Source organism: Choloepus didactylus, chromosome 13 (assembly GCF_015220235.1).
Source record: "Choloepus didactylus isolate mChoDid1 chromosome 13, mChoDid1.pri, whole genome shotgun sequence".
Classification (NCBI taxonomy): domain Eukaryota; kingdom Metazoa; phylum Chordata; class Mammalia; order Pilosa; family Megalonychidae; genus Choloepus; species Choloepus didactylus.
This window is the reverse complement of record NC_051319.1, coordinates 13,343,287-13,361,320: the sequence shown is the minus strand read 5'-3', so window position 1 is coordinate 13,361,320 and position 18,034 is coordinate 13,343,287. Positions and strand designations below refer to the sequence as shown.

Below are 18,034 nucleotides of genomic sequence, written 5' to 3'. Positions count from 1 at the left end.
ATGGTCAGCTACCTCACTCTCTCAGCCTCCCACAGTCTACCCCAAACTATCCTCTCACGGCACGTCTGATAATCACATAGCTCAGTTTCATCAGTAGATGAATACTGGACCAGGGCAAGGAGAACACAGTATAATTAACTTCCTTCATCCAAGCACCTTTCTGGGATGACTATGGACCCTGAAGCACCTGCAGGCAGGTACAGATATCAGCAGCACTAGGCAGGTGGGGGCTGAGTGGTCCAACCCCCTGCTTCATTCCCAGCTCTTCTCCCCTGCTCTACACCACACCAAGGAGTGAAGCCGTTCTGACCACCATCTGCTCTAGTGCCTCTCCCCACAAAGATAAACTCTATCTACCTTCTGAACCCACCTCAGTCAACACCGCCTCCATGACGTTCTCCCCTTGCTTCCCAAATAAGAGCAATCTTTTTCTTATGTGAATGCTAAGAATATGCACTAGTATTTCTTTTATAACCATATCCCTAACTACATGAGACTTTGAATCCTGGTTCTGCCATATGTATCCCATGTGAAACCTGGACAGGTTTCTCAACTGCTCCAAGCCTTGGTTTTCTCATTTGTAAAAAGGGGATCATAGTATTTACGCCAAGGAATTGCAGTGAGGATTAGAGCAGTTAACATATGAAAAGCACTTGCAGAGTAAGTGTTCAATATGTAATATATTTTATTATGATTAACAAAATGTAACCTGTGCAACAAGCTCCATTTATCAACCATTTCTTGGATGGGTTCAGTAGCATCCTAGGCGACAGGGATGCAACGACGGACTAAGACATTATCCCTGCCTGTGATGATCTGGGTCTAGCACGTGGCAGTAGTGTGGGAAGCACTAAATCTCCTCTGTAGGGCAGAAGGGAGAGCAGTGGTCAGGGACAATTCACAGAAGAGAAGCTTGACCCCGACCAGGTGAGCAAGAGGACTCCAGGAGGATGAGAGGAAGGAACAGCAGGCTGGACAGAGGGAACAGTGAGTGCAAAGCACAAAGGCATGTGTTTGGGAACTACAAACAGCTTGAGGTAGCTTGAGCAAAGTGGCAGGGAAGGAGAGAATAGAGGAGCGAGATCACAGAGGGCTTTCTGTGCTCCTTAAAGATGTTTGATGGTTGTTTTTTAGATGACAAGGAGCCACTGGTGAGTCCTTTAGAATGAGGACTGCGGACTAGACAGCATGATAATCAATGGTGTGCTGGTGAATGTTTAACAACCCGCTTGCAGTGTGTGTGTGTGTGTGTATATGTATGTGTGTGTACAGATACAGATATAGATACAGAGATATATACACACACACACACACCGCAAGCAGGTCGCTAAACATATATATATATATATATATATACACACACACACATACACACACATACACACACATACACATAATATATACATATATGCATATATATGAATATACGTATGTCCACACATTCATTTATTACAAATTTTACTCATATAAAACAAAGGTTGGTAAACTATGGTCCGTTTAACTTTTTGGTAAGTAAATTTTTATAATGAAACAGCCATGCCTCTTCACTTACATATTAGCTATGGCTGCTTTCCCTCTACACTGGCAGAACTGAGTGGCTGCATAGCTGCAACACAGACTTTTCACCCACAAGCCTAAATTATTTACTATCTGACACTTTTAAAAAATGATTAATCTCTGATATAAAAGATGTGTAGCACACAATTTCTAAATGATAATCAAATATATAATATTCTTTACTGTAAATTCCAAATAGCTGATTCACAGAAAATGCTTTTGGTGATTTTCATTGAGCTCTTGTATCAGTAGCCACTTTATGATTGCATTTAATGAATCTGTGACGTTTCCACACAAATATTACTTAACATTTTCATTTACATTAAGTGGTAAGATGAAAGTAAAATAACAAAGATGTAGGAACGTCACTCATTTGTCAATGGTGTGAGCAACTTCTGTTAACTCTAACAATAGTTTTTGAATCCTGGAGGAATATTTCTTCAATTTTTTGGGCTATTCACAATGAAGCCACTGTAGACATGATCCATATTTAAATTTAATCTGCATTATTAACATTTGCTCTATTTTCTCAAGTCTGGAAAATCAACCTAAAATATATCAAGCCCTGATTTAGTATTTGCTGATTTCTATGGTGTAAATACTCCTACCATGGTTGTTTCAAGCTACCAACATGACGTCAATGAATGCAGAGTTGGGAAGAGATGTGTAGTAGCACATCATTATATGGTCTATCCACAATATAGACAAAATAGACGTAAATGTCCTCATGAGCATAGATAATACTAAGATGTAGCAACATACTCAGGAAGTGTGAGAAGATTTTGAGTACTTATTACCTTTTTAAAATATCATTTTTAAGTCGCAGGCTTATATAATCTAACTTGTAGTAATGGCTGCTTTAATAACTGGTTCACAAAATTCCAGGAAACTAAACAATCTGCTCCTGCGAGCTGGTAAGAGCTGGCTCACACAGATCACCAAATGGAGGCAGAGAGAGCAGTTATGAGGCCAGTGTAGGATAATCAGGGGTCATAATGACTATGAATGAATGAAAGCTGGGGGTGGGGGGGTAATAGAGAAAAGGGAATGAAGTCAAGAGTTGTGAAGGTGCAATCTTTGGAACTTAGTGGCTCATTAGATGCACTGGGCATAGGAGAGCAGGGATGCTGAAGAGCAGGGATGCTGAAGGAGGTTCCCAGGTTTAGGGTGGGGTGACTGAGTAGATGAGAGGGTGGGGGGATGTCCCAGTGGCCAAGCCAGGGATTAGAGCAGGAGCAGATGTGGAGAGAAACACAGTGACTTCAGCCTCATCCATCCTGTGTCTTCCACTGGGCCAAAGTACTAGGAGGCAAGTAATGTTCGTTGAATGGATGAACAAATGCCAGAAACTGAAAAATTCTCAATGTGTGGTGAATTAATTCCTTCAGCATGGTTAGCCATCAACCATTGCTTTGGAAGAGGAAAATTTTCCAGATAGGGTTAATGCCCTTAAATTTTATTTAAAAAATTGGTAAATAAGTAAAACGTTAACATAAGTCAGGTCTAAGGAGATACAAAAATCTCTTGGGTTCAATTTGTATAAATATCCACAATGAGCAGTATCTTGAAATGGTCTACATTACACAAATCCTAAACAAAATTTAGCCTTAGTTACATTTAGGGGAAAAAACCCTCCTCCTCAAAGGCCAACATAGTATCACCTCTTTTTTTCCCCCTTTATTAGAGAAGTTATGGGTTTACAGAACAATCATGCATAAAACACAGGATCCACCTGTTCTAGTTTGCTAATGCTGCTGGGATGCAAAACACCAGAGATGGATTGGCTTTTATAAAAGGGGGTTTATTTGGTTACACAGTTACAGTCTTAAGGCCATAAAGTTTCCAAGGTAACACATCAGCAATCAGGTACCTTCACTGGAAGATGGCCAATGGTGTCCGGAAAACCTCTGTTATCTGGGAAGGCATGTGGCTGGCGTCTGCTCCAAAGTTCTGGTTTCAAAATGGCTTTCTCCCAGGATGTTCCTCTCTAGGCTGCAGTTCCTCAAAAATGTCACTCTTAGTTGCTCTTGGAGCCTTTGTCCTCTCTTAGCTTTTCTGGAGCAAGAGTCTGCTTTCAACGGCCGTCTTCAAACTCTCTGCAGCTTCTGTGTTTTCTTCAAAGTGTCCCTCTTGGCCGTAGCTCCTCTCTAAGACATCACTCACAGCTGCACTGAGTTCCCTCTGTTATGTCAGCTCATTTATATGGCTCCACTGATCAACTCAGATCCACCCCAAAAGGGTGGAGCAACACTTCCATGGAAATTATCCAATCAGAGTCATCGCCCACAGCTGGGTGGGGTGCATTCCAAAGAAACACTCAAAGAAATCTAATCAAAACTGATAATGTCTGCCCACACAAGATTACATCAAAGATAACGGCGTTTGGGGGACACAATACATTCAAACTGGCACATTCTACCCCCTGGACCCCAAAATGACATTACCTTTCCATATACAAAATACATTCATCCCACAACAATATCACAGAAACTTAAATAATTTCAGTAACAATAGTTAAGTACAAGATCCCATCAAAATCAATTATAGGCATGGTCAGTCCTAAGGCATACTTTTCCTTTAGCTGTGGATCTGTGAACTTAGAACAAGTTATGTGCTTCCAATATACAAAGGAGGGACAGGCATAGGGTAAACATTCCCATTGCCATAAGGAGAAAGAGTAAAGAAAACAGAGTTAACAGGACCAAAACAGTTCCTAAAACCTGCAGGACAAACTCCATTAGATTTCATAGTCTGCGAGTCATTAACAGAATGACATTGCATCCTTGGGGCTTGAGAGAGCAGTAGTCTAACCCTTCCTAAGGGCCTTTGTGGAGCCCTTTCCTCTCCAAAAGCTTAGGTGAGTGCTCCAACATATCCACACACTGGGGAGAGACCACCTTCTTGGCCCCACCCTCCTCAAGTATCGGGGCAACTCCTGGATTCCCTTCCATCTCCGGGGCACATGCTCAACCCCTTTAGAACAGTGTGGTGGCAGCCAGGCTCTCTCCAATTCCCTGAGAATGTGCTCCACCCTCTTTGGGGCTTGGGGTAGCAGGACATTTCCTGAGCATCGAGGCAGAAGGCCTGCCCTCGACCTCCAGGGCAAACTCACCCTTTCCATGCATGTGGGCTGCTCCGCGCTCCCAGCCCGAGACCTCTTGACTCCAGACCTCAACCTCCATGGCTCTGTCTTTGAAGAAATTTTTCCTTCAGTTTGTTCCTTGTCTGTCTCCTCCAGTCCAGACTGGCAATGGCTCTGTCTATAAAGATCTTGCAAAAATTCTGTTGGCTTCGCATGACGCATACAGGGGTCAAAGCTGTCAGACGATAGGACTTTCCACAAATCCTTTCTGGATAATTCCATCTCCAATCTTGGCTTGTACTGAAATGGCGGCTGGGTTTCATGTTTGGTTACATCTTCACGTTGGGCTGTAGCTTCTGGGATTCCACCCCCTGGAAGCTCATAATTTTCCAAGCCATCAGCTTCTGGTTTCTTTGAACCCAAGAGTTCAGTTCTAAGTTTCTCTCTCTCCTGTCGCATTTTACTGTAAGCTGCAAGGAAAAGCCAGGGTACATCCTCCACACGTAGTCTGGAGATCTCCTGCGCTAAGTACTCCAGGTTGTCGCTTTCAAATTCTTCCTTCCATCTGACATCAGGACTCAATTTTGCCAAATTCTCTGCCACTTTAAAACAAGGATCACCTTTCTTCCAGTTGGCAACAACACATTCATCATTTCTGTTCAAGGCCTCATCAGAAGTATCTTTAGAGTCCGTATTTAAACAAATAGTCTCTTCAAAGCAATTTAGGCCTTTTCTATCAAGCTCCTCACAATTCTTCCAGAATCTTCCCCTCATCCGTTTAAAAAGCCACTCCAACATGTTTGGTATTTGCAAACTCAGCAGCAAAAGCACCCTACTTTCAGTACCAAAATCTGTTCCGGTTTGCTAATGCTGCTATTTGCAAAACACCAGAGATGGATTGGCTTTTATAAAGGGGGTTATTTGGTTACAGAGTTATAGTCTTAAAGCCATAAAGTGCCCAAGGTAAGGCATCGACAATAGGGTACCTTCGCTGAAGGATGGCCAATGGTATCCAGAAAACCTCTGTTAGCTCTGAAGGCACGTGACTGGCATCTGCTTGCTCCCAGGTTGTGTTTCAAACTGGCGTTCTCCAGAATGTCAGCTTTCAATGGCCATCTTCAAAATGTGTCTCTCAGCTCCTGTGCTTTCTTCAAAGTGTCCCTCTTGGCTGTAGCTCCTCTCCAAAACATCACTCACAGCTGCACTGAGTTCCCTCTGTTATGTCAGCTCATTTATATGGTTCCATTGATCAACTTAGACCCACCCCAAAAGGGTAGAGCAACACTTCCATGGAAATTATCCAATCAGAGTCATCACCCACAGCTGGGTGGGGCACATTCCAAAGAAACACTCAAAGAAATCTAATCAAAACTGAAAACGTCTGCCCACACAAGATTACATCAAAGATAATGGCATTTGGGGGGCACAAAACATTCAAACTGGCACACCACCTCACCATCAACACCCTGCATTGGTGTGGAACATTAATTACAACTAATGATAGCACACATTTATAATTGTATTATTACTATATTACTATAGTCTGTAACTTATGGTTCACTGTGTAGTATAGTTACATGGATTTTTTTGTAAATTTTGATTCTTTCACCATAAATACAATCTAACATTTCCCCTTTTAGTCATATTCAGATATATATTTCAGTGCTGTTAATTGCATTTACAATGTTGTGCCACCTTCACCACAATCCATTACCAAAAAAATTTCCAACATTCCAAAAAGGAGCCCTGTACATTTTAAGCCTTAACTTCCCATTCCCTATCTCCACCCTGTCCCCTGGTAACCTACATTCTAGATTCTGACTCTATGAGTTTGCTTATTTTAGTTGTTTCAAATCAGTAAAAGCATACAATATTGTCCTTCTGTGTCTGTCTTACTTCACACGACATGATGTCTTCAAAGTTCATCCATGTTGTTGCATATATCAGGACTTCATTCCTTTCATACAGCTGAAAAATATTCCATTGTATGTTTATACCACATAGTATTTATCTGTTTATTGGGTGGACACTTATGTTACTTCCATCTTCCAGTAACTGTGAATAATGCCGCTATGAACATTAGCGTACCAATATCCGTTAGAGTCCCTGCTTTCAATTCTTTTTGGTATATATCTGGTAGTGGGATTGCCAGATCATAAGGTAATTCTATACTTAACTCTCTGAGGAAACACCAAACTGTCTTCCAAAGTGTGTACCATTTTACATTCCACCAGCAACGAATAAGTGTTCCTATTTCTCCACATCCTCTCTAACACTTGTTGTTAATCTTTTCTTAATCCTACTTGTCTTAAATGTATTAGAGATAGATAACATTACTCTTGTAGAAATAGCTCTGCTGCGTCTTTTTTACCACTCAATACCAAAACAACTTGCTTCTCTTAAGTCAAACTGATTTTTCTTTCTGTTTAGGCTCCCAGGGTTGAGGTTCAACTGAATGGGACCCTCCATTCGAGGTTATTAATGGTTAGCAGGCATTGACGGTCTCTCACAAGGGGTGATTTTATCTCCAACTCAGACTTACAGTTCCCTCCCATCTGTTTTCCCCATCCTCCACCTCCCACCCGTCCCCATCACTCACCAGGTGCCTTATAAACACCTGGTGAGGTGCAAAGAGGACAGGATGAGACTGGGTGGGGCAGGAACCCCATCACTGGGCAGGGCAGGCAGCTCCAGGTGAGCTGCCCCTGCCAGTGCGAGGGGCTGTGAGGCTCCTGATGTCTTTCCAAAACTAGGCAGCTCCTGCCACACCAGTTCAGTGTTGGTGCACGTGCCCAGAAAGTTCTGTTTACTCTCCCCCCCTCAGCCTCAGACCTCTGGGTCCTCACAAAGCCTGCCAAGACCAGCCATAGCAGCCACCACCAACACCAAGGATGAGGTCGTCTCTCCCTGCCCTGAGCCAAGGCTTTCTGACGCCCATGATCCGATCACTGAACTCTCAGTCCACCTGTCTCCCCCAGCCCCTGCTGGCCTGGAACCCTCAGAGCCTCCCATGGGCCCCAACAGGAAGCAGGTTCCATTCATGTCTGCCACGCTGAACCAACCCTGTCTCCTCAGGGTTCAGCTGCTCAAAATGTGGTTTCTCAGTAAGAAATGTGGTTTTACAATATCAGAGGTCTTTCCTTAAACAGCTTCTTATAAATATGAATGAAAGCTAAATGGAAAAAATTTGGATAATTTTGTTTACTTAGTAGCTTTACCAAATATATTAGCAAATACTGGGCACTTACTGTGAGTAAGGTACATATGGACAAAACCTCTATCATGGCAATATTAAATACATTTGTAAAACGTGAATAGCCATTTTCAGAAGTAGTTAAGGTCATGTTTTCAGTTGCAGCACCCTTTTTCTCCAACTTCCTTTTAAGAACTCACATTGGATGTGCGCCTGGGAAGAATACAGCAAATATTCTTCATAACACCATGGGAGACATATACTGACATACAAATAAAAAACTACATGCAAAAATTTGGGACTAGACAGAAACTGCATCTTTAGTTTTCTGTTTCTTCCAAAGATCAGTGTGTTAGGGAGTAAAACTTAATTTTCAAAATAATGTCCTGAGTGTCTCCTGGGCATACCAAGTGGGGAGTACAGAGAGGAATCCACTGTCTCTGCCCCACGTCGGGAGCTGATCCAAAGCAGCGTAAGATTCACAGTCCATGGGTGAGGCTGACAAGAAGTGTCACCGTCATCCCACTGAGTATGGAGACATGGGCTGGGATGCTTTCTTGGAGGGAGGAAAACCTGAGTTAAGTCTTAAAGAACAGGCAAGCAGCAAAGAGACAACAGACATTCAGAAACATGGCAGATCCCAAATACTGGGAACATAAGGCAAAGTGAAAACTTGGGATTAGCAATGAACAGAAACTGTAATTCCAGGTGCCATTCTCTCCTCATCCCCTTCACCAGCCACTCTCTCCTCTAAGCTTCACTCTCCCTCCTCCTATCCACCCCAGCTCCCTTAGATCAGAGCCCTCCTCCCCCCATCTTTTCTGTGGACTCCTGACCAAACCAGTCTCTGCTGATCTCTCCCCACTCTGGGCAGAGTGGTCTTGAGAGACAGCAGTCATGCTGGGCTTTCTCAGGGTTCCCCATGCCGGCAGGCTAACATCCAGACTCAGCCCGCACACAGACACTTCATGACCTGCCCCATCCGTCCGTCCTGTCTCGGCTTTCGCCATTTTGCCCCTGTGCCACATTCACTCCTTCCTCTGTGATGATCTCAACTGCTCGCAGTTCCCTGAATGCACCAAGCTGGGTCCTTCTCTACATTGGTACATCTGCTCAGAGGGGCCTTTCCTCTTCCTTTGCCATTTTTACACGTTTGATAATATGCAGCAGTCCCAGCCTCCAAGAAGCCGACCCTACCCATCACTGTCTGCCACCCCTGACAGGACTGGTCTCTTGAAGCAGCCACTGTCATTTATCTGTGGGCCCAAACACCTAGTACCCAGTAAGTGCACAATGAACATTTTAAACAACACATTACCTCCGCTACGTCTGAGCGCCCCCACCCACCCCATCCCACTCCACTTACAAACAAGGGCCAGTGCTGCCCCGTCACCAAGAGGGTCACACCCAGGGACGGGGGGCTCAGTGGGAGAAGTAAAGGTCGTCTGGTTGCTCACCTCCTTAATTTGGAAGGAATGAGAAACACATGCACACTCTTTTTCCCCTTCACTATACACAGAGTTCAAGTTAAATAAAATTTTAAAGCCTGTTTAATTAGGGATCTGGGAATTGAGCCAAGAGGGCTCTCAACAAGACAGCACCAGGAGACGCTGATCTTTGTATGTGCCACTCTGTTTTGCCACAGACTAGTGAAGGCCAAGAATCATGAAAACCTTATCTGCTAAGCCACCTGCCAGGAAGGAAAGGAGGGGGACAAGAGGCCCAGCAAATGTGGGGAGAACAGGGGCCTAGGGATGGGGGGGGAGCAGGTTGCAGTGAAGGCCAAGGACACTCCCCACAAAAGGACGGTCTGGGGTGAGGAGCTGGAACCAGCCTCAGAGCCGGGACCTGAGGCTGGTCCAAGCACGTGTAAGGCCCTGATGAGAGAAAAATCTTCGGACTGTCCTGAGGCGTAAAGGAGGAAACTGGAAGGAGTAGAAGAGAAAAGGTACAGGAGGGAGGAAGAAAACAAAATTTGACCATTAGGACAACTCATTCCCGGAGGGCTGCGCATAAGCAGCGGCAGAGCTGTGGGTCCTCGGAGCAGGACAGGTCAGGCCAGCAAGCCAGAGAGGCCGACGGCAGGCTCAGCAGAGCGGACCCTCGGGTCACCCACATCCACTGCACGCGGCACACACCCGATTGCGGCCCGAGCCCGCGCTCCAGCGCATGCTCAGATCGGCGGGAGGCCCCGGAGCCCGGCGAGACCCGAGAGGCAGAACCTCCCCGTCTGACACATGCCCTCCTGTGCCCAGGAAAAAATCTTCCCAGCTGTCATCTGGTGGCTGTGGTCTGTTCCCACAATAGGAGAGGAGGTCATTCGGATTTGGGGTGGGGTGGGGGTGCGGGGCTGGCTGATCCATGGCTGGTTAAATGGGTTCTTAAAAAATGTGTGTCTGTTTAAGAACAAACCTTTCCCCACTCTGCCGCCTAGAGAATGGACATTTGATGCTCACGTCCAAGGGGCCCTGGCATTGACTCACTGGTGAGGGGCGCTCCCAGGACACCTCCACTCCTGCTGTTTCCTGAGGGCTGTCACTTCCCCCTTTCTGAGAGTGGTCAGTGGCTGGTGCCCCAGGAAGTGGAGCGAACTTCTTGCTGCAGTCTGAATAAGAATGAAAGATACCCCCACGCCTCTCTGAAGGGAAACAATCTCCTACAGGCCTAAGTGCCCCTCAGGAAGTCACCCCCCCAAGGGGAAAGCAGTCGGAGGGGCCTCCTGCTGGCGAGCACAGGAACCAGCTACAGCATCCCACGAGGCTCCGTAAGTCTCAGCTGACCTCAGAGCCAGAAACCAGACTACCCGCGCAGCTCAGCAGCAACCTCTGTCGCCTGTGAGAGGGCAGGACAAGGACAGGGCAGGGAGGGGACGTCTAGACCCGCACTGTCCAACAGAAACAAAACGCAAGCCGCAAAGGTGCTTTTAAATTTTCAAGTAGCCACATTTTAAAAGTAAAAAGAAACAGGTGAAATTAATTTTAAGATACCCTTTCTTTATTACTATATGTCTGAAATGTTATTTCAACATATAGTCAATATGGCAGTGACATATTTTTAATGAGATATTTTACTTTTTTTTTTTTTTTTGTACTGTTTTTAAAATCTGGTGTTTACTGTTAAATTTGGAGACACCTCAACTTGACTCGCAGCTTTCCAGTGCTCAATAGCCACAGGCAGCAGAAGGCTCCAGTGTAGGACAGCGCGGGTCTGGAGCAGGGTGGGGGGTTCCTCCGCAGTGCAGGGCCCTGAGCAGCCAGGGGCAGGGTCTTCAAACTCAGGAGAGGGAGGGCTGGAGGGCCAGAGGGCACCGAAGCCAATTTACCTGACTTCGCTTAGCCCAGAACAGACTCTGCTCATCAATGGATCAGAGTTCACACCATCAGTCTTGAAGCCATTCATCTGGTCCCGTAGCTCTCAAACTTTAGAGTGACTCAGAATCCCCCAGAGAGCTTGTAGGTGCCCAGGCCCACCCCCAGAGTTTCTGATTCTGTGGGTCTGGCTTTGCATTTCTAACAAGTTCCCGAAGATGCTGCTGCTGCTGCTGCTCTAGGAAACCACATTTTGAGATCCACTGAGTTAGTCCATTCTCTGGTCATTAAATAAAGCCCCTAGATAGTTTTTCCTCCTGAGAGCTCAGTCTACTAGCTACTTCTGATTGCCTCCCATGGTGGGGAACTCACTACCCACTTAGGCCAAACACTTTGCTCAACTACATTAAATAATTCTTATGTTGAGCCTAATCTGCTCCCCTAAGACTTTCCTGTTTTTGCCTTCAGGGCTCAGTCCCTCCCTGTTCACATCAAGCCTTCATAAACCCAAAGACCTTGTTCTCCCCACCCACCCCCACCCCCCCCACCCACTCCCTAACACTCTCTACTCCTCATACCTTGTTTTGGGCACTTCCAACAGGCTTAATCTTATGCAATAAAGTAAAACTCCATTTTTTTTTTTAAAAATGTATAACAATTTCAGGATTAAATAGTTTACTATGAAACAAAATATGCATGAACACCCTAAAAGTACACCTCAAAGCAAGATTTCACCATTGTAAACTTGGCCAATTCAGCCTCCATGTCTGAACCTGCTATTCTCAAATTACATAGGTGAAAGTGCTATTAAAGCAGGGACTCCCAAAGGTTGTCCCAGAATGGATGTTAGGCTGTGACAAAGTTTATATCCATCTGCAGTGAAAGAAACAAGTGGTAGGTTTTTAAACCTATTCAAGTCAAATAACTGTTCTTTATTCAGAGGTTATGCCCTCCTGTTTTTTTTTTTCACTGTTGAAACAAGCTTTCTGCCATGAAATGACGTGAGGAGGTGGACAATGCAATCCCACAGGCAGGGACCCCTGCTTTTCAGCTCTCTGAAGCCCTGTGCAAAACCCAGGCCACACGGGTCTCATTCTGCTCTGGTTGTCTTTGCCTTGGAACGCTGATGAGCCAGAAAGCTGAACACTTCCTCTGAGCCTAGCTGGGGGCCCTCCCCTGCATGTACTACCCACCCCCCTGCCCTACACCCGCCATGGAAGGAGGAAGAGATTCTCTTCTGGTGCCACTCATGGAGTGGGCTATGCCCCCCTGACTTCACCAGAAAGCCACCTCCTCTTACTCAATATCTGAATGTGAGATATCTGCACCTCCTGTGAGAGTTTCTCCACAGCCCATGGAAGGATCAGGTGTTCCAGTGGACACTGCCCTTGGAAGCCCCATCCTCTTGCCTGCTGGTTCCCACACTTTCTCCAAGGGGCTCCAGGCCTGCTGCCAGCACTTCTGACTTTTGGGAATTCTATGCTCTCTGTACTCTCATAGGCAAGGCTTGGAGAAAAAAAGAACAGGAGATCCAGTATGACTGGGATGGGGGTGGGCTGCGCAGGGGCAGCCAAGAGGATGCCCCTGTGCTTTGGGCAGGCTCCCCATGCTCATGCCCTCTCCTGCAAGGGGCTGATGGATGTCGGAGTCTGGGAAGCCTCCTTTACCTTATGCAACCTTGGCTCCTGCACCACGGCTGCAGATCCCTGGAATCCCACAGTTTGAGTCAAGCATCTGGACTTGGATTTCAACTTCATGAAAAGGTAAAAGCCTCCAGGAGAACAAGGTGCTCACTTCTTCACTGATATGAAGCAGCTGAGATAGGCTTTGGAATGGGACACAGGGGTTGGCATGAAAGCAAATGGGGCCTGAAGACGTGTGTATATGTATTGGGGGGGGGGGTGGATTTTGGAGGGTCTCGGCAAAGTGTCCCTGACCTAAGAAAGTGGAAATCCAAGAAAGAAAATTATCTTCTAGAAAAGGGGTTGGCAGACTTTGTCTGTAAAGGGCCAGATAGTAAATAGTTCAGGCTTTGCAGGGCATACTATCATAAGTACTCAATTCTCCTCCTGTAGTTGAAAGCTGCCACAGATACTACATAGACAAGTGAGTGTGGCTGTGTTCCAATAAAATTTTATTTACAAGACAGACCAGATTTGGCTGTGGTTTATTATTCTAGATGATACCTAAAAGAAAATCCTACTCTGTCCCCTTAGGTCCTGTCTGTGCTTCTACAGTGCTTGATTCACACCCCCCCTTGCTGTGCTCTATTTATCTTGTTTACCTGTCTGTCCACCCCCACCCCCACGCCAACCCCACACCACCACTGGCATCAGGGACAAAGATTTTGTGTCCCTGCTGCAGCACAGAACAGATGTTCCATACATATTTGGGAAGAGGATACGTGTGTGGTGATGGGAGAGATGTTTACAGCAGATAAACTTCACCGAGCATCTCCAGCCTCTTGGCAAAAAGCTACAGGGTTGACATAGGAAAAGAGATCTTTGCTGATGACAAGAATTACCCAGAAGACAGCAGCATGGCTTACAATCTCAGTCCTTGTTATAATACAAATCCCTAGGCAGATGTTGATGTCAGGGCTAAACTCCAGAAAGCAGCACTGGGAACCGCCTGCCGACAGGCTGCCCCAAAACCCTGGGAGCCTTTCCCACCATGGTCCCCCCTGCCACTCACTCCAGCCTCCTTCTGTGAGGAGGAAAAACCCCGTGGCTAGCCAGAGAGCTAAAAGCGCTTTGTTATTGGAAAATCTGTCTCCCCAGGCCTGTGCAGCACAATCAGTGACATCAATGGCTCAGCGTATTGGAGCCTGGTGTTTCCACTCTTTCAGAACAGCAGCTCATTCATGGTGGGAAACATGCTTCTATTTAGAGCCTCAGAAAAGAAGAGGTCTACCTCTGTTAAGTCTCGTGCTGAGAACCTGCCTGCTTTCCCCGGGAGGCAGCAAGTGTTCACAGCCAGCAGGAGACCACACAATGAAAATCAATTTAATCCAGCTGGCCTCAGAGCACAGAGCCTACCACGTGCCAGGCAGCATGGCACACAAAGACAAGCACAGCCCAGCGACCCTGCTGGACACAAGAGGGCAGTTTACACACAAATACCTGTCATGAAGGTGGCATGGGTTGGGGATGATACAAAGCAAAGAAGGGGCTTTGTGGGGCCTTGAGGAAGGAGATGCTACTTGCTATTTCTTGAGCTAGATCATGAAGGACGGACAGGACTTGGACATACGGATTTGAGGGGACATTGGTGACAGGGAGATTGGGGGTCTCAATCGTTCAGTGAGAGAGAAGAGGAGGAGCAGGCTGGGCTGGTGGGAGAATGGTGTGCTTCATTTTGGACATGGACTGCACTTGGTTAATTTCCTGCAGGAGAACGAATGAGTCCAAGCGGGCCTGTGTTCCGTGCTGTGGAACCAGTCAATGAATGTTGGTTTGCACTGTTTGTGTTCAGTCGTTTGTCCTAAAAGAGACATGGACTCCCAGCACCTCTCGCTCTGCTGCAGATCTTCCCTCACTTCACCCCTCTTCCTCCCAGCATGTCTAAACTTTGCTGTGGGAAAAATCCTTTTCCTATGAAAACTCCCTTCCTCTCCCAGAAGTCCCTGGGGACTAGCCTAGTTGTGCGACTTTATGGTACTGAGCGAAAACTTCCTGATTCCAGATGAAGTTCTCGATGCCAAAGGAGGAATTTTATTTATGTTGACCTAAATCTGATGGATGTGGGTACATTCGAGGTACTGAGGCAAATGACTAAAGGGCCCGAGCCAGCACACTGGACTGAATCCCAGCTTTCTCTCTGGGAGACGTCTTCTCCCTTGGAGGAGCCTGAGCACCTCCAGGTCCTGTTATCCTCCCATTTATTTCCTCACCCTAGACCTTCTTGTCCTGCATTTGACAAGTCTCCAACAAGTTTGATTTAAATGGCACTACACCCCAGAAGCCTTTTATATCCTTTACAAATACCATCTTTTAAATACTTAATCAAAGACAAAGGCCGTATTTTGTAGGTTTTTAAAAATGGATCGTTGGTAATTGTTGAGTACTTTTTAATTAACAAATTTTAAAGCATGAAATGAAAATATACATAATCCAATACTAAAAGTATAAAGAGACAATGGGCTTAAAAAGATATCAGTGTTGCTCTCTATTATAAAACTACCTTTAAAAGTTCTCAAACACAGCAACTTAGGAAAATGCTGTTACTTCAGAAGATAACACTCAAAAATATTATTCTGCATGATGGTAAAAAAATCACAATGCTAATCTGGAATGATTCGTGTTTTGGTACGAATTTGTGGGGATGAAATGCTCAAATGGATATACAGTTTTCATATGTTTAAGAAACTAAGATAGGAAAGTAGTTTTTATTTGGAGGAAGACATTTATGATCTTATACTACATATTAGTCTAGAGTTGCTCATCCGCAAGCTAAATCACAAATGATGTGCACTACTAATAAAGTAGTACAGGCTTGCAGGGGAATTTTTAAAAATATTTGTCAAAGGAGCTTAATTCTTCCCATAAACCTCCTTAACTGGCAGCTACAATAAGACATGGAGAAAGACAAGCAGAGAAGTGGTGAGAATGTAACGCATGATCAAGCTGACAACGCAAAGGAAACAAATGGAATACTGTACCTGCTTATTTTTGTCAGTGGTGCAACACAGTTTCTTGAGGGAGACAAAATGCCTAATTTTCCTAATAACATAAATAATCAGTTATTAGTGATTCAGAGATGGGATGATTGAACCAATCAGCAAATGAAAACATCAACAGAGTATTCTTAAAGCAAAACTTCATGGCCCATCCTAGAGCAGATTTAAAATTCAAATAAAATCCCAATCTATAGAAAATGCATTTTTCACACAGAACCCACAGATGCCTTCAGAAACTGTGCTTCCCTTTATCATCAGAGCAGACTCAGAAACACTTCCTAAGGGGTATTTCATCTTATAACTGACTCCTGAGGTTTGGCTCATAGATATCTTTAGTACAGGATGAAATGCTACTACAGACAAAATTAGTTTTAATTCTGCTGACACCAATAATTTTATGGCTTATATATAAAACAAAAGACTCATTTGGACAATGACCAGAATTCCTGGTGGCTGTTTTTATATTTAATATCCCACGTTCTTTCACAACATGGTCATCATTATGATGGCATTTTTTTCAGAGAAAAGTCCTCTTATTTCAAGGTCATGGACTGGATGTCAAAACTCAGCCCATTACAACAGGGAGACTGGACAAACGACTGTAGGTGCCTCAGCCCTGTAGGAAATTCAGCTCAAGGTAGATTTTCTACTGAGATTGAAGCAATAAAATCTAGAAAGTTACGTTAGATTTATGGCTATACTTTTTTTTTTTCTCTCTCTCTCTGGTTTGGTTTTCTCTTGGGGACTCTGAAGAGAGCACAGAAAATACTGGTTAATCTGTAATGAGCCTCACTAAATTGGAAGAGGTAAAATTTCCCTACTTTAAGAATTTCCTCTGATAGCTCACTTCCTACAACTGAGGAAAAATAACACTGGAAATTGTTTCTGCACAAAAGAACTTCTTTCTCTTATCTGTAAAATCAGAAACATCAGAAAAATATATTCTGACAGAAATTATTGGGCAATAGCCTATCTCTCAGCTTTGATTACTTAATAATTTCAGTCACATGAACCAAAAGTGGTTCTCAGATTTGATTTTCTGAGATGGTCCAAGGATGACGATAAAAACAGACTGACAGGCACAGGCATTATTTTCATTCTGTGGCATCTGAGCACGAACTGCTGGTAGAAATGGTGGTTCTGAGGCCTGAGCAGCTCAGGGGCGGGGCCCAGGACCCAACTGTAACCTGTACCCGTGGTCAGGGGCCTGTCAGAGCCCACGCCATCAGAGTGAAGTAAAAGGGAACCACAGATTACAAAATGGCACCAGATATTAGGCAGTGGTCTCTGAACTGAAGGGGGGAGCAATTTTCAAACTAACCAAATAAGTAAAACTGAAAGGAAAACAAGCTACAGATATTTTGGTGATCTTATAGAATGCCTTAGTTTTCTAGTCACACAACAATGTCCAAGAAACTCAGACGGCTCTAAAAGTCACTGGTGGGACTCTGCCATTCCGGTTATTGGCAAAGATGATAACTGCAATCTTTTCTTTTTCCCAAACACCACCCAACATCATGTGTCCCTTATAAACCCGTACTAGGAAGTCGGTGTTACCCTTCAGGCTAGATTACAAAGGCTCACCCCTGATTTATTGTTAGGGGATCCTGTTTGGTGCCATTAAACCACTCATAAAATTTAACTGGGAGCAGGAAAAGGAATTGTATATTTACATTATCTCCCCATTAAATAAGCAGGCTTCTCTGGTAATCCAAGATTAAATGGAATCGGACCCCCTCAGTTCTGGTCAGACACACCTTTTTCCCCTTAACCAATGACCTCCAGGGCTCTCCTGCCCCTTGTGGAACAAAGCCCAGAGCTGGCCGGCAGAGGATCAGCAAAGAGCTGGGGGCTCAAAAAGAGAGAAGCTCCGCTCCCTGTGGAGGGCTGAGGCCAGGGAACCCTGGCTAGAGATAATTTCTTATTATGCAGGGGGAAAACGAGGAAATTGTGTCCCTTCTGAGGGTAGTGGGGACAATGTAACTGCAGATGATAAGGTAGAGGTAGGCAGTTGGGGTGCTGCTCCACCAGAGCCCATAGCAGAAAGAGAGAGGGGAGGGAAAGCCAGCCTGGGTGGAGGTGCCCTTGGTATGTCCCGCAACAGCCCAACTCGCTTGTACGTGTGGAGCTAAGCTTCCACTGGTACTTCAACATGCAAACACAACACCCACATGGCCCTGAGTTTTTACCTCCTGATCAAAGAGTTCAAGAGTAAG

General features: G+C 45.1%; 1 protein-coding gene across 4 annotated transcripts in view; it reads right to left on the bottom strand.

The window, feature by feature from the left end:
• Nucleotides 1-18,034, bottom strand: part of PDE8B (phosphodiesterase 8B) — a 348,197-nt gene that overhangs the window by 88,832 nt on the left and 241,331 nt on the right. For all 4 annotated transcript variants that reach the window (XM_037801656.1, XM_037801653.1, XM_037801654.1 and 1 more), the window contains one exon: nucleotides 15,801-15,861. In XM_037801656.1, the coding sequence (XP_037657584.1) occupies nucleotides 15,801-15,861 (61 nt within the window). The remainder of the gene's footprint in view (nucleotides 1-15,800; nucleotides 15,862-18,034) is intronic.